This window comes from Onychomys torridus, chromosome 21 (genome assembly GCF_903995425.1).
Source record: "Onychomys torridus chromosome 21, mOncTor1.1, whole genome shotgun sequence".
NCBI classification, from domain to species: Eukaryota; Metazoa; Chordata; class Mammalia; order Rodentia; family Cricetidae; genus Onychomys; species Onychomys torridus.
This window is the reverse complement of record NC_050463.1, coordinates 47,258,396-47,275,054: the sequence shown is the minus strand read 5'-3', so window position 1 is coordinate 47,275,054 and position 16,659 is coordinate 47,258,396. Positions and strand designations below refer to the sequence as shown.

General features: G+C 50.6%; 1 protein-coding gene across 1 annotated transcript; it reads left to right on the top strand.

The window, feature by feature from the left end:
• Positions 1-872: 872 nt before the first annotated feature.
• Positions 873-7,307, top strand: Rrm2 (ribonucleotide reductase regulatory subunit M2). The gene is made up of 10 exons (XM_036171200.1): positions 873-971; positions 1,087-1,161; positions 1,473-1,619; positions 1,916-2,032; positions 3,116-3,249; positions 4,255-4,349; positions 4,457-4,590; positions 6,055-6,159; positions 6,246-6,359; positions 6,451-7,307. Exons 1-10 carry the CDS (start codon positions 873-875, stop codon positions 6,601-6,603), a joined length of 1,173 nt encoding a protein of 390 aa, XP_036027093.1. The 3' UTR covers positions 6,604-7,307.
• Positions 7,308-16,659: the final 9,352 nt, after the last annotated feature.

Below are 16,659 nucleotides of genomic sequence, written 5' to 3'. Positions count from 1 at the left end.
CAGATGAGACGACCAGAGTTCCTGTCTCCACCCTGACCACAGGAATTTTCAAACTCATCTTCCGACTACTGGGCGACCAGTACATCGTAAAATGAACGTATGACTCGTAATCATCCTCTGAACTTTCTGGAAATCTTTTTTTTTTTTGCCTTTTCCTTTTTTGGCTCGGCTTGCAACTTCTAAAACAGGCAGGACACAGGGGACAAGGGCCTGACGCTACCCCCAAGGTCATCCCCGTACTCCTTCAGTACTACCGATCGCCTTCTTTAATTTTATTTTTAACGGGAACCCTCGTTTAAAGCCCTCTCTACGGGTACAAGTCTCACGACAGGGGACCCTGAACCTTGAAGAAACCAGGTCCCGGGTGATACTGGAACTGCGGTCCCAGCCGGATCCCCCTGCACCCCCATACTCGGGACGCAGAGACCGGGAAGGCGACGTGTCCCAGCCGCCCGCGGGGTCTCGCCACCCACGGCACCCACCCCGGCGGCCACGCCCCCGCGTTCCCGCGCCCCGGTGCTCTCCAATCGCCGAGCCGCTCGCAACCCCAAACGGTTCCGGCCCCGCGAGCGCCCGCTCGCCCCGGGGCGGCGCAGACTCCGTGGAGGGGGAGGTCTTTGTGCCGAAGGCCGGCGGCGCAGCTCAAATCTCCCGCGCTGGGCGCCGGGGGGCGGGGTCAGCCTCGACCAATGGGAAGCGTCGGGAGGCACCGGCCACGCCCCCTCCCGGGCTCTCGGCGCCGGCCACGCCCCCTCCCGAGCGCGCGCGGCGCCGGCCTTTTAAAAGGGGCTGGGGCCGGGCCGGCTGGGTGCAACCCGGGTTCCAGCTGCCTCGCTCTCCTCTCGTCGCCTCCGCCGCTGCTCTCGCTCGCCATGCTCCCCGTCCGCGTCCCGCTCGCCACCATCACCGACCAGCAGCAGCTGAAGGTGTCGCCGCTGAAACGACTCAGCCTGGCTGAGAAGGAGAACACGGTGAGCAAGCAACCGCCCGGGTGGTGCAGGCGGGCTTGGCCAGGGCGGGGACGCACCGGGCGGCAGGGTGGAGGGCTTCCCACCGCCGCTCACACGCACCCGTGTGTCCCTGCAGCCTCCGACGCTCAGCGCCTCCCGTGTCCTGGCCAGCAAGGTTGCGAGGAGACTCTTACAGGACCCGGCCGAAGCGGTGAGTGGCCCCGGGGCGAGGCTGAGCTGTGGGTTTCCCCGGAGCTGCCGCCAGGGGGCGCCCGCCGTTGGCGCCAAAGCTGCATTGTCCCAGCTGTCTGTCTGTCTGTCTGTCCCCTTTCCCGCCAAAGTGTCTCCTGGGGTGGGCCTCCCTGTGAGGAGGGTGGCACTAACATGCCTATGACAGCTGACCACAGGAGGGATTGACAGCCGTTGCATGTATTTGATCTGATGAGTGAGAGACGCTGGAAAATTTCCTATGGTTCACTTGGCATTTGGGGGCTGTTTTTTTTTTTTTTCCTCACCCGACAGGAAAGTAAAGTCTCAACTAACCCCAGCGTGGAGGATGAGCCGTTACTGAGAGAAAACCCCCAACGCTTCGTCATCTTTCCCATCAAATACCATGATATCTGGCAGATGTACAAGAAAGCGGAGGCCTCCTTTTGGACGGCTGAGGAGGTAATCAATCCTTCAGGGCTTGCTGGGTCAGAAGGCTCCTGCATGGCCAGCGTTAAACTAAGATGCGCCTAGGTTAAGCTTGGGAATGGTTGCTCACAGAGGTGTCAGGTATGTTCATGAGCCGAGGGAATGCTGGATGTGAGGAACACAGGCAGCAGATGGTGTAGGGGACTAAAGTTTCCAAGAGTGGTCTCTGTGTGTGTGTGTTTGTGTTTGTGTGTGTGTGAGAGAGAGAGAGAGAGAGAGAGAGAGGAATTCCTGCACACCCGGTAAAATTCTCGACTTCTAAACATCAGGTGGACCTTTCCAAGGATATTCGGCACTGGGAAGCTCTGAAACCCGATGAGAGACATTTTATATCCCACGTTCTGGCTTTCTTCGCGGCGAGTGACGGCATAGTCAATGAGAACTTGGTGAGTTGGCAGGGCATACCGGTAATTCACTTACAGAGAAGTGGTGTTTGACTTTTTATCTTGTTCTGTGAATGGGGGCTCGGGCGATGGCCCCACTTGGTGGTTAACACACTTCCTGCTTGTGCAGAAGGCCCAGGTGCTGGTAATGAGTGCCCATATTGGGTGGCTTCACATCTGCTTGTGACTCCAGCTCCAGGGGAATCTGACGACTCACTTTGGCCTCCTTGGGCACTTGCCTGTACAGGCACATACCCATTCAAAGGCATACACGAGTAAACTAAAATCTTTAAGAACTGTGAATGTATGTTAGCATTCATCTTAGTTTTTCCTCTCAAGATGCAGCGGTAAGTTTTCTCTTTGTACCTACCACATGTTCTGTGGCTTTCTATAATAATTTGGTTGTATATTTCTTAGTATAAGTGGATTAACTGAAAGAGAATGGGGGAATAATAAAAGGGTAAACCCTGCGAGGCCTGGAGAGTGACTCAGTGGTTAAGAGCACTTGCTGTAACTCCAATGTAATGTCCACTGGATCTGACTGGCGCCCTTTTCTGATGCATAGACATAGATGCAGGCAAAACACGTATCTATGCACATTAAAAAACAGTTTTAGCCGGGTGGTGGTGGAGCATGCCCAGAGGCAGGTGGATTTTTCTGAGCTCAAGACCAGCCTGATCTACAAAGTGAGTTCCAGGACAGCCAGGACTGTTACACAGAGAAACCTTGTCTCGAAAAAACAAACAACAAAATTAACAGTTTTGTTAAAAACCCAGCACAATCCGAGTCATACTTCCTGATGATAAATTGAGCGTATGACGTAAAATGAGGAGCTTTATTGCAGAATCGTGAAGAACTGTATTTTATAGCTAGGAGCAAACTAGTTTTTTGTTTTACTTGTATTTTTGAAACAAATTCTCACTGTAATTCTGGCTGACCTAGAACTCAGTAAGTAGACCAAGATGGCCTCAGACTCAAAGATTTTCCTGCTTGCGGATGCCTGAGGGCTGGGATTAATCGCAGCAGGCTCACAGGGCAAAGGTGATGCAAGCAGTGGTTTTTCAGGTTTAACTTTATTACCACTAGGTGGAGCGATTTAGCCAAGAAGTTCAAGTCACAGAGGCCCGCTGTTTCTACGGCTTCCAAATCGCCATGGAAAACATACATTCTGAAATGTACAGTCTCCTGATTGACACCTACATTAAAGACCCCAAGGAGAGGTGAGTATCCACTAAGGTACTCAGGACGCATTAACTTATTTCAAGTATTTTTGTTCATAAAGGGAGCATGGGCAGAATGACTGAGACTGTAGGTATTTCTAGGGCCCTTGGTCATGAGTGCTTGGAGCAGAGGGTTCACTTTATTAGTTACTGGACTATGATCCGGTGTGTGGTAGGTAGCTCACGTCTGTAATCCTAGCACCCAGAGACCAGCAGCAGCATTGCTAAGAGCTCAGGGGCTAGCCAGAATGAGATACTGTCCCTAACATCAAACATACCAGGGCCTGGAGAGATGACTCAGTGCTAGAGGGCTTGTGGCTCTTAGTTTTGGTTCCTAGGTTGGGGCAGTTCACAACTGTTTTTTTTTTTTAACACCAGTGGGGGGGGGGCATATGATGCCCCCTCCTGGCCTCCACAGGCACTGCATGCATATGGTGCAAAGATACATTCAGGCAAAACACATACATAAAAAATTTAAAAACACGACTACTGGGGCTTGGGGATTTAGCTCAATGGTAGAGCGCTTGCTAGGCAAGCCCTGGGTTCGATTCTCAGCTCAAAAAAAAAAAAAAGTGACTACTGGGCTGGAGAAAGGTCCTGAGTTTAATTCCCAGCCACCACATGGTGGCTCAGCCATCTGTAGTGGGATCTGAGATGCCCTCTTCTGGTGTGCAGGCACACATGCAGGCAGAACACTCACACACACAAATAAACAGACATGGCTACAGATGAGTATGAAAAATGAGGAGAATTACATACTCTGGATAACTGAGTCAAAAGATGAATTTTAGACCAGTTTAGTGAAGTGTTACTCTACACTAGGGACTAGAAGAATAAGGCTTTTATGTGATGGAGGTAGGGGATGGAAAGTCAGGGTTAGGGTGGCCCGTCAGCATCAGGATGGAAAGCTGATGTGGGACAGAAGCAGTGGATCGGGCCTATACTACAGCTCTTGTGCTGCCAGGGTCTGTGGTAGTATAATCCACACCATGCTTCTGCCTGCAGGGAGTATCTCTTCAATGCTATCGAAACGATGCCTTGTGTGAAGAAGAAGGCTGACTGGGCCTTGCGTTGGATTGGGGACAAAGAGGCTACGTACGGTAAGGGTACCTTTTCTTCCTTATGCCCAAACTCGACTGTCACTAGATGGCCCGTGCTGAGAACACCGAGCCCTCACTGAGAACATTTTGGTATCGGCTCTTCCTAGGAGAACGTGTTGTGGCCTTTGCCGCCGTGGAAGGCATCTTCTTCTCTGGTTCTTTCGCATCTATATTCTGGCTCAAGAAGCGGGGACTGATGCCTGGCCTTACATTTTCCAATGAGCTTATCAGCAGAGATGAGGTGAGTCTGTAATAACTGATCTGCGGCTCTTAGATGTGCGCTCCTGAGTCGCCTGACAGGGACTTGAGACATGAGGAGTAACAACCACTTTCAAAGAAAGCATTCATTGTGTGGAAGGGTTGGCCTGTACAGAACAGAAGAGTGTGGGATCCCGACAGGAGTTACAGATGGTTGGGAGCCTCCATGTAGGTGCTGGGAACTGAACCAGGCTCCTGAAGGATCAGTAAATGCTCCTCATGACTGCTGAGCCGTCTCAAGTTTTGAGGATCCAACCCAGGGTCTCACGTTTGCTAGGCAAGGACTCTTGCCACTGAGCCACATTCTCGGCCCTGTATCCACATTTAATATGTGAATCCAATCATATGTATACTCAGCAAGCAGTAAAATACCTTAAGTAATGAATTGCAACTGCTCATATTCTTAGTACATGTATTCCTATTACCCTGTAGGCTTGAATGTACAAACAAAAAGTCTGGATGGGATTTCTAGGGTATCGTAAAGACACCCTTTGTGTGTCTTTACTTACAGGTTAATTAATTGGTAAGACCCTGATGAGGTAAGAGTTTCCTTGGGATTCTGTAGGTCTTTGGAGTAGACTGAAGACAGGCAGGAGAAAGTATCTATACTTGATAGTTGATCCAACCTGAAAAGCAAGGTACAGGAACCCCACCATCCCTGGAGCCCAGTGGGCAGGGCAGGTGATTCTCTTCCTGTATAGGAAGATGAGCCCTGAGACTTAGTGGAACCTGATGTGCTAAGGAAGAGTCACTGGTTTACCTCATTTGAAATTGTATCTGAAAGCTAACTGACCCTCCTTGTTAAGGAGAATTGGAGCTCAAGGCTGTGTGGAGATAGTTGAGCAAAGATAAGCCTCTTTGGATATCGGAAGGGGAGGGGACAGGCCTGGCCTTATGCTACAGTAAGTAGGTGGTAGCTTTGATGGCCTTGAGTTGGGATAGCCTACTCCTTGGCGTCATAATTGGCAGTTAAACACATGCTTATTTTCTGGTTTCTGATTTTCAAGGCACGGCTTCTCTGTGTAGCCCTGGCTCTCCTGGAACTCACTCTGTAGACCAGGCTGGCCTTGAACTCAGAGATCCGCCTGCCTCTGCCTCCCCCAAGTGCTGGGATTAAAGGCATGCGCCACCACTGCCCAGGCCACCTGCTTTATTTCCCTCCGTTTGTTGTTGTTGTTGTTGTTGTTTGCTGTTGTATTTTGTTTTTTGGTAGTCTGTAACCTGGTTGGCCTGGAACAATATAGGCCAGTCTGGCCTCAAACTAGGTGATCATGCCGGTGTATACTACCATACCAGGCTTAAATACCTCCTTTTGGCAAGCCGCGTGCTCTCGGTGGCCAGATGAGTTGCATGAGACCACAAAGATGGACGGAGCAATTTTTTTAGTCCACACATGTGAATGGTAGGCGTCTTCTGCCTCACAGTGGTCTTGAACTTTACCTTCCAGGGCTTACACTGTGACTTTGCCTGCCTGATGTTCAAGCACCTGGTACACAAGCCGTCGGAGCAGAGAGTCAAAGAAATCATTGTCAATGCCGTGAGGATCGAGCAGGTGGGTGGTGTGTGGGTGTGGCTCTCGCACTTGCTGGAGGGGTCCCGGGCTTCCGGGTGCTCAGAAGACTCGCTTGGCCTCTCTAGGAGTTCCTCACGGAGGCCTTGCCTGTGAAGCTCATCGGAATGAACTGCACTCTGATGAAGCAGTACATTGAGTTTGTGGCGGACAGGCTGATGCTGGAGCTGGGCTTTAACAAGGTACATGGATGTTTATGGCCTCCCCATCCCCCCCCCCCTTTTTTTTTTTTTACTTATTTTCAGCATTTATATCTTGATGTGGCTTTTTCAGATTTTCAAAGTAGAAAATCCGTTTGACTTCATGGAAAATATTTCACTAGAAGGAAAGACAAACTTCTTTGAGAAGCGAGTGGGCGAGTACCAGAGGATGGGGGTGATGTCGAGTTCAACAGAGAATTCCTTTACCTTGGATGCTGATTTCTAAGTAAACTGATGGGTGCTCTTTGCTGATTTTCCTCCCCTTGTCATAAAAAAAAAATTCAGCAAAAAAAAAAACCAATCAACTAGCTACACCACGAATGGTCGTTAAATTTGTTATCCGGTATCTAAACGTTCCGTAGCTACCTCAGTTGGTGCTTTTTTTTGCTAGTGGGTCACTAGAAGAAGAGAGGATGTTTAACAACAAAAGGGAAGATCCTGTCCTTGGTCACCTCTGGCTCAAAGCGCTCACTAACAGCATGGATCCAGGCTTTATATGAGAGGCGGCCCTCCAGCCGGCAGGACTAAACATTCACTCGGCACAAGGCCGTCTCAAGATGTCGGCCTCATCCACTGCTTCCTGCGGACTCTCTAGAGTTTACCTAAGTTTGTAAATAAAACTGGCACTTTGCACATAGTCGAGGAGGAGGAAACCCTGCTCTGTTTGGTTTCTAGACCAAGCACCAAGTGTTCACTTTACCACTGCTGGCAGCTGATTAAATTGAGAAGTTAGTGCTGGGTAAGCGTGTGTCATTTCCAAGCTTTGTGTGTTCTTCGGTGACTTCAAATGTTTCTTCATCAGCTTTGAAGTCAGCAGTCCTGTGCGATCTAGGCATTAGCCTGCTGGTGCTAGTCATGGACAGGGGAATGTTACCCCAGAGATCAGGGCATCACCTGCTTCATGGAACCTCCAGCTCCGAGTCACTAGAAACTTAGGCGTGATTTGGGACACTTGCTGATTAGCCCATGAAAAGCAGTATCTTTTTTTTTTTTTCCAAGTTATACTTTGCCCCGTTTCTAGTTTGTATGGAGTCCTTTTTCAGGCTTTCTAAGGTAGGATTTACAATAGTGACCCACACACACTCTTGATTTTTGTCAGTAGTAAAGCTATGGCTGAAATCAGCTCTCCTAAAAGATGCGGGAGACTTTTGATTGTGTGAACAAGTACTATTGAAGTTTGAACCCCTTATTAACTGACGAGACCTGGAACTTGCTGTGTGCCCTGTAGACCTGGTTAGTCTCTTAAACTTGCCCGTCTCCCAAACACTGGGGTTAAGGTTTGTGCCACCACACCTGGCTTTACCCGGTGAATTCCTAAACACCAGACACCAGTACTACATGGGCTGTTAATGTGTGTTCCACTCAGATTGTCAGGCTGAAATGTAAACCAGTAGATGCAGCTAACAGCTAGCGCGAATTAATCTGCTTTTATGTGCATTGATCTGTTCTGTGTTTAGGGAATAATCTGGACTTCACCTAGTGAGTTGGAGAGGCTGGCTAGGGGTACATGAGTGGAACTGTCTTACATTGAAACAGGCCGACGCGTATCAGCTGTTTGACCCCTGGTCAGTTTTCTTTACTGTTTTGTACTATGAGATCGTCATTTATACTTTTTAAATTATTGTTAATTGAAATGAATAAAAAAGTCTCAACTGCATGGCACACAAGTGTTAAATGATTTAACTGAAGCTGTTCTTGATGTTAGTTCTTTGGGTAAAATTTACATTGTGTTTTTAGAAAGTTTCTCACTGAAGCTAAGGGGCTTGTTTCCTCTGTCAGCTCTGGGGGAGATTTTCCTCTTACATAGCGCATACAGGAAGTAGATACACCCTGGGCCTCTGTGGGATCTGCGGCACCATGTCTCTAGCCCAGGCTAGCTTCGGCCTTTTTTTTTTTGGGTTTTTGAGGCAGGGTTTCTCTGTGTAGCTTTGCGCCTTTCCTGGAACTCGCTTGGTAGCCCAGGCTGGCCTTGAACTCAAAGAATTGCCTGCCTCGGCCTCCCGAGTGCTGGGATTAAAGGCATGCGCCACCACTGCCCAGCTGCTTCAGCCTCTTGAATGCTGGGATTACAGGTGTGTACTACCATGCCTGATTTGGGATTGGGACAGTAAAAATGGTCTCACATACTCCAGGTTGATCTTGAACTCCAGATTCTGCTCGGTCTTCCAGGTGTTGGATTTCTTATTCTGACAACCTTGGCTAGGCCACTCTCATCTGAAAGCATCCAGCTACAGGGCTTCCAAGAGGGAGTCTGACTCTGCTGTCCCCTCCAACTGGTGTGAATCTGGGTTCAAGCTAGTCTATTACTGCAGGCCCATCCTGTCTCCTCACATTTCTATAGCCTCTGAACTGAGATACTGTCAAACCAGCCAATCCTAAGGGCCATGTCACGGCTGGGCTGTGGGCTAGCTTGTTGGGCCCTTCTGGGCTTGGCTGTGGGGCCAGGACCCAGAAGTCCCTCCATGGGGAACTTGCTGAGTGAGTGAACCTGGTGTGTCATACTGCAAAGGGATAAAGAAGGCCACACTTTATTTCTCCACCACATCTGTGGAGGGGGTGTGGCTCCTGCCCTTGAGTGCTCTTGTTCCTGCTTCCGTGAGCTCTCCACACATGCCTAGCATGTGACCTTCAAGGACGGGTGACAGGAGACGGAGAAAAGATGAAGTGTTTGGTCTGAGGTCTGTGTCCAAGAGGATGTCAACTGACTGGATAGCCAGGATGTGGGCAGGACCCCCTGGGGAAGGACAGGTTACAGCTTCAAGGGGATCTGTTGTCACAGCAGCTTTGCAATGGACAGACCTGGGTCTTACTCTGTGACAGCAGTGGACAGCATCGGACAGCAGCGTTGTGGGACAGTAGGAGAAATAAATCCTATGCCATAGGGGAAGGGCCACTTGGATTGACCTGGGCAGCCCATGAATTCGTTAGCTCACCCTGTAAGTTCTTAGGCATTTGGGTCTGGAAGAATGGTCTACCTGGCATAACATTCAGAAAAGAAACTGTCAGTGTGGGATGTGCATTGGCCTTAAATGTGTTTTTGGCTCTGTACAAGCCAGACAGGCTTATATAAGGCTACCTTTCATTGCATGGGAACACATGGAGGCCTTGTCTGCTTAGGTGGAGCGTTCCTGCTGAGAGCAGGTCTGTGAAACCTTTCTTCCCCTCTGTCTACTAGTCATTGGCATGGCCATTAGGAGTGCTTGCTTTTGTGAGATGGAAACAAGATGACTTGCTAACATCCTTTGGCTGAAGGGCCCCTCCCTATCCCAGTGTTATTGGGGGACCAGTGGCCCCTATTGATAGTAGTCTGGAGTTCTTGATCATGGTTTTGCTTAACAAGATGTTCCAGGCCTTGAATGTAAGTGGCTGCAGGGGGTTGTGTGGCCCCTTTAGATGAGACAGCCTCCAGTATAGACACCATCTTGGTGTCTGGGCATCACAGAGAACGCAGCCGTGACCCCTCCGTAGTGATGGGCAGCCCTCGATCTGCTGCTGTGCACCTCTTAGGATTGGCCTGGCAGTTTTTCAGACAGAGGAAGGTGTTAGATTTCAGTTCTGCCAGATCGTTTAGAATGTGAGAGACAGCTACAGGTGGCAGGCTGCCTGGCAGTGAGGAAGTGGATTGTATGCTATGAAGCCTTTCTTTTTCCTCTTTGATGATCAGACCATTTTGCATTTAAAAAATGAAAACCGTTTTGTATGTGATGTAACTTCTGAGGGGATTTTCCCAGGGGATTCTAGAGCTGGGGGCTTCAAAGATTCCATCTAGGGGTTGGGGATTTAGCTCAGTGGTAGAGTGCTTGCCTAGTTCGATCCTCAACTCCACACAAAAAAAAAAAAAGAAAAAAGAAAAAAGAAAAAAATTCCATCCACCCCCTTGGTGGGGTAGGGGAAGGAATTAGCAGAACTAGGGTCCATACCTTCCTGTTTTCCTTTATGATTCTGCTGGCCAGAAAAGGAGGCACAGCCTTCTCTTCCAAGGAGTTTCTGGGGTGCTGACCCTCTGGGGAACTGGGAGTCGGAACAAATAGGAACACAGGCATTGTCTACCACTGGCCCTCTAGCTCCATACTCTCCCCTGAGACAGGGCCTGGAACTCATGTAGACCAGGCTGGCTCCAGATTCTAATTCCCCTGCCTCTGCTTCCTGAGTGCTGGATCAAAGGCATGCGCCAGCACACCTGAGTAAGGGCCTCTCTGGGGTCCTCTCTTGCCTGCCTTCTGCCTGTGTATCCTTAGACCTTCTTTCCTCCATCCCCCGGTCTTCGCCATGCCGACAGGAGATTGCTGGGTCAGGCAACAGGGCTTGAAGTCAAATTCCTAGTCTGCACCTGTTGCTCGTGGGTGGCCAGCAGGCTGCACCTAATTCGGGGGTGCTTCTGACAGCTAAGGCACCCCAGCTGTCACCCCGTTGTTATCAGTACGTGGTTACAAGGAGTGTCGGGTCAGATGTCCTACCAGGCCAGAGAGGAGGCACTGGCCCCTGATGGTGGGATCCTCATCATTCCTCGGGTAACTAGCTTGGCAGTGGAGCTACCCAGAGCAAATGCTGAGTGGATGTCCCAAAGGGAAGTAGACCCCGCGCCGGAATCACTGTCTGTCTCTGGCATTTGCTAGAATGGTCCCCATTTTTTCCCAACGAGGGGCGCCCCATTTGGGTGTCCCATAGGCATGACTCAAACTGCACCCCAGATCTGCTTAGCTCTCATAGCCTGTTTCCCAGTTAAAGGAATGGGGAGCCCCGCCCAGGCTAAGGAGATAATCCAGCTGCTATTTTACCTGTGGCCAGGAGAGGGAGCGCCTGCCTTCCGACGTCCCGCACCAGGCACCAGGCTCCAGACCTCTCTTCATGGTACCATCACCTATCACCCCAAAGGAGACTCTCTTTGCATGCTTTTTGAACGGCCCAGGGAAGAGATGACTGGCCTGGGAAGGCTGCTGTGTCTGGCACAACGTGAGGCTCACACCATAGGGACCAATTGAAGTTGTGAGTGCAGAGCCCTGGGCACCAGAGTGGGTGGTGGTACTCAGGCTCTCCGCTTCTTCCCTTGCTTACTCTGCTCTCTCCCGTCCTGGCTGTCCTTCCTCATCCTGGCTGTCCCCCCAACAGCTGTGGGTGCCCATGGCACACACCCAGGGTGCCATCTCCTCTCCGTTCACAGGTTTGCTGTGATGGTCCTTCGCTGAAGCGAAGGCCGAGTCCCTGCGCACCCTGGCTTTCTCTCTTGCACGGGTCCCTCAGTTCTGAGCCAGGCCTATGCTGTGTCTTTAGTTGGAGGGACTGTGGTAGGCAGCTTCCTCCTCTCTCAACCGTGGGCTCTCCCAAGGGCAGAGGTGAGGCCTCAGAGCCCTTGCTAATGCAGTTTGTTCCATTTGTAATTTTCCTGGGAACCAGGGCTTGTGCAGATGTCCATATGACGGGGCCAGGAAATTAGCTTTATGGAACTGTTGGCAGGGCATCATTTGGCAGCCCTGCACCTCACCAGATTCCTGGGACTTTTGAGCCACAGCTCCAGCTGCATACAGCTGCCCACCATCTCCTAACACTCAGCTTCTGGGCCCCAAACATACAAGCAACCTTACTATTCTGGCCCTTCAGTGATCCCCAACAAATTGTCTGGCACGTAGGTGGGTTTGCTATTTTTAGTAGCTAAGTTGTTGAGACATTGGAAAGCCTCTACTTCCTTTGTAGCAGAAAGCTTCCAGAAGCATTTTATATCTTTGCTTCTGTGGAATTCAGGAGGTCATCTCTACCTCGGGAGCGTCAGCAAGTGTGTGTGGGAGAACAAGGCTTTCTTGTGGGAAGAATCAATTAGCATTCATGTGCTCTGATGGTGGGGGGGGGGGGGGGCGGGGGGGATTGGGAGGTCTGCAAATTCATTGCTCAGGCTGGAGTGTGGGGGCGCTGGATGGTGGTGACTTTTTATTGTTTGAGACAGGGCTTCTCTGTGTAGCCCTGGCTGACCTGGAACTTATTCTATAGACCAGGCTGGCCTAGAACTCACAGAGAGTGGAATTAAAGGCATATGCCACCATGCCTGGCTGACGGTGACTTTTGAAAACTAGCTTGAGCCCAAGAGTGGAGTCACCAGGCCCTCTTTCAAAGGGAGATGGATGGTCTTTCTGTTGAAAGTAGACATCTGTGCAAGAGGAAGCCTGGAGTGTGGTCGGTGTCTCAGGCACCGGGTGGGCAGGTGGGGGACAGGGCCAGGTCTGAAGGGGTCTGTTGTGCTGTCTTAAATTCATTCTGTTGCTGTGATAAAATACTTAGACTAAAAGCAACTTAAGGGAGAAATGGGTTTCTTTCACTTTATTACAATCCCAGGTTACTATCCATTGTTGTGCGGAAGTCAAGGCAGGAACTTCCAGGCAGCTAGCTATTCCACACCTGATCAAGAACAGAGAGAAATGAACGCATTTGCCTGCTTGTTTACACCCAGTTCAATCTCTCCACCCTTAGACAGAGCAGGGCTCCTTGCCTAGGGAATGGGGCCGCCCATAGTGGGCTGGTTCTTCCCAAATCAATTAACCTAATTAAGATAAAGCCCTCCACAGATGTAGACCAACACCATCAGATTTTCATTTCATAGAAGTCTCTGACCTATGTTTTTTATTTTGGTCTGTTTTGGTTGGTTGTTTTTTCCCTTCCTTCCTTCCTTCTTTCCTTCCTTCCTTCCTTCCTTCCTTCCTTCCTTCCTTCCTTCCTTCCTTTCTTCCTTCCCTCCTTCCTTCCTTTCTTTCAGATTTATTTATTTATTTATTTATTTATTTATTTATTTATTTATTTATTTATTATATAGTGTTCTGTCTGCATGTTTGCTGACACACCAGAAGAGGGCATCAGATCTTATTATATATAGATGGCTGTGAGCCACCACATGGTTGCTGGAAATGGAACTCAGGATCTCTAGGAAGAACCATCTCTCTCTCCAGCCTTGAGCCATCTCTCCAGCCCCTGGTTGGTTGGTTTTTCAAGCCAGGGTTTCTTTGTGTACCCCTGGCTGTCCTGGAACTCGCTATGTAGACCAGGCTGGCCTCGAACTCAGACGCACCTGCCTCTGCCCCTGAGTGCTGGGATCAAAGGTGAGCACCAGTACAACCTGGCTTGTTGCTTTTGTTTTTAAGACAGGGTCTCCTTTAGTCGTGTAGCTCAGGCTGGTATTGAATTTATGATGTAGGTGGCTATGACCTTGAACATCTGCTCTCAACCTGCCTAATCCATGTGGTACTGGGGATTGAACCCAAGGCTTCAAACATGCTAGACAAGCACTCTGCCAACTCACCTATAAGCCTCAGCTCACCAGCTCATTTTTAACATGGAGACCAGCTGTGTGTCAAGAGCAAGTCACCCTGCCATGTTCAAGGCACTTTCCTGCATTCTGTTCTCTTTTGTCTCATTTTACTTTATTTTTTTTAAGATTTATTTATTTATTATGTACACAGAAGGGGGTGCCAGATCTCATTACAGATGGTTGTGAGTCACCACGTGGGTGCTGGGAATTGAACTCAGGACCTCTGGATGAGCAGTCTGTGCTCTTAACCTCTGAGCCATCTCTCTAGCCCTCATTTGTCATATTTTAAATGCTTGCAACCCTCCACATTGATTTCCTGCCTCTCTCACTAGCCTTACAACACAGTGTTTATCGTACGGGGTTGCAAGGGACAAGCCAGAGGCCAAGGCCAACACTGATGAAATTGGCCAGCGCTCTGGAGCCAGCCCTGGGGAAAACAGAGGTCTCAGAGTGAAGGTTCCATCGAGGTGGTGTTGCCTCCTAGGACTTAGAGGTGTCTCTGGTCTGGAGGCGCTGAATGTTCTTCTCAAGTGACGTGGTATGCCCTGCACGCCACTGTGGGGTCTGCGGAGGATCAGAACTGTGGTTTCTTAACTCGCACACACCGTCTGGTGCCTGAGAGCCGCTTCATTAAATGTCATGTGGATTCAAAATAGAATCATGTCTCTGAGACAAAGCCCATTGAGCCAGGAGCCAGCACAGGATTAGAACAGGATTAGAGACATTTCTCACTGGAATAGGGACCACAAGTCGGAGGCTGCTGTCTGGGGGACCAGCCCACTCCATTCTTTTCTCCGTTCACATCTGTCTGGCCTTCCTAGATTTGGCAGGTGATCTCAGAGCCTGGGGGTCTGCAGTGGGTTGGAGGCAGCCAGAGATAAAGGAGGACAGGTCCTCTGTCATACTCTCAGATGAAACTCTGTAGCTCAGAGTGCTCCCCCACCACAGCTGAGTGCTCCTCCCTTCCCTACTGCTCCAGCTAGATCCTCAACTGCCTCCAGGGAGATGCTCCGGGCTGGGAGCATGGACCTGAGGCTGCACTGCTAATGAGGAGCAGAGATGGTTTGAACATGAGCTCAAGGCTCCAAGCCCAGCCCTTTCCTTAGCCCGAGCTGCTCCTGTCCCTGAGCACCTTGCTTTTGGCACTAGAGGGTCGAAATGCAACAACATGAGTGGATTTGTTAGAATGCTTGGAGGAGGGCTTTTGGCCTGCCCTTTTTTAAGGCTTCTTTATAATTCTAACGTGTGTCATGAAATACGGATGGAAAGAATGGTCTTGTGTCTGCCATCTGTCCCAAACCTGCTGTCTATCTGGTTAACCATTGTGGGAGAAGAGGTCTGTTAGCCAGACTCTGCAGCCTAGAGTACTCCCCCACCACAGCTGAGTGCTCCCTGTTCTGTCTCAGCTGAGTTCTCATCCCTTTCCTACTGTCTCAGATGAGTGCTCCCCCCTCCCCTCTGCCCCCAGGTGAGTGCTCCCCCTCCCCTCTGTCCCAGGTGAGTGCTCTCCCCCTCGGCCCCAGGTGAGTGCTCCCCCTCCCCTCGGCCCCAGGTGAGTGCTCCTCCCTTCCCTCTGCCCTGAATGATTTTTTTTTTCTTTTTGACTTTTCTTTTTCTTTTTTTGAGACAAGGTTTTTCTATATAGCCCAGAATAGCCAGAAACTCACTATGTAGATCAGGCTGGCCTAGAACTCACAGAGATCCACCTGGCTTTGCCTCCTGAGTGCTGGGATTAAAGGCGTGTGCCGCCAAGGCTAGGGTTTCCCGTGTTGCTATTGCCCGTGTGTGTGTGTGTGTGTGTGTGTGTGTGTGTGTGTGTGTGTGTGTGTGTATGTGTGTGTATGTGTCTGTGTTTGTAATTTGCATGGTGCACATGTGTGTGCAGAGGATGGAAGCCTACAGCTGACACTGGATGTGTTCACTGATCTCTGTCCACCTCGAATGCTGAGGCAGGGTCCATCACAGCCTGGGGCACATTGTTTGGGCTAGTCGGCCTGGGCAGCTTGCTCTGGCGTCCTGTCTCTCCTGCTCACATGCTGGGATTCGGTGGCCACTCTGCCCACCTGGCTTTCCCATGGGTTCCGGGGATCTGAACTCAGGACCTTGTGTTGTGAGGCAAGCCTTTTATCTGCTGAGCCATCTCACCGGCCCCCAGGGCACCTCAGGCCCAGTCTGTCCTCAGGTCATTAATTTCTCCCTTCAGTCCATCAGCTTGGGTTCTCTTCTTTGCTCTGCCCGCCTGCTCCCAAGCTCTAATGTGCCCTCTCAACTCCCCTGCTTTCTAGATGACTGCTTCATTTGTTTTTGTTTGTCTAAGTGACAGTGAAAGGCTCGGTGGCAGTTCCCATTGGGTCTGGTGACATTCTCACTGGAAAGCTGTCACCTACGCCATGCCTTTCCTGGCTCTTTCTCCTTTCCATTCTGTTGTTCCTTTAGTGGTTTTGTGAAGGGTCCGAAGTTTGCCGCCTCTCTCTGCCATCTTTTACCTGAGGATGGTGAATGAGGGGGGCTAGGACCTACCGAGGCCCAGGGCACTCACCTTGTCAAGGCTGTTGGAAACAGAGGCTCTCCCTCCTCCTCTCCCTCCTCCTCCTCTCCCTCCTCCTCCTCTCCCTCCTCCTCTCCCCTCCTCCTCCTCTCCCTCCTCCTCTCCCTCCTCCTCTCCCTCCTCCTCCCTCCTCTTCCTTCTCTCCCTCCTCCTCCTCTCCCTCCTCCTGCTCCCCATCTCCTCCTCTCCCTCCTCCTTTCCCTCCTCCTCCTTCTCTCCCTCCTCCTCTCCCTCCTCCTCCTCTCCCTCCTCCTGCTCCCCATCTCCTCCTCTCCCTCCTCCTTTCCCTCCTCCTCCTCCTCTCCCTCCTCCTCTCCTTTCTCCTCCTCTCCCTCTTCCTCCTTCTCTCTCTCCTCCTCTTCCTCCTCTCCCTCCTCCTGCTCCCCATCTCCTCCTCTCCCTCCTCCTCCTGCTCCCCATCTCCTTCTCTCCCTCCTCCTCTC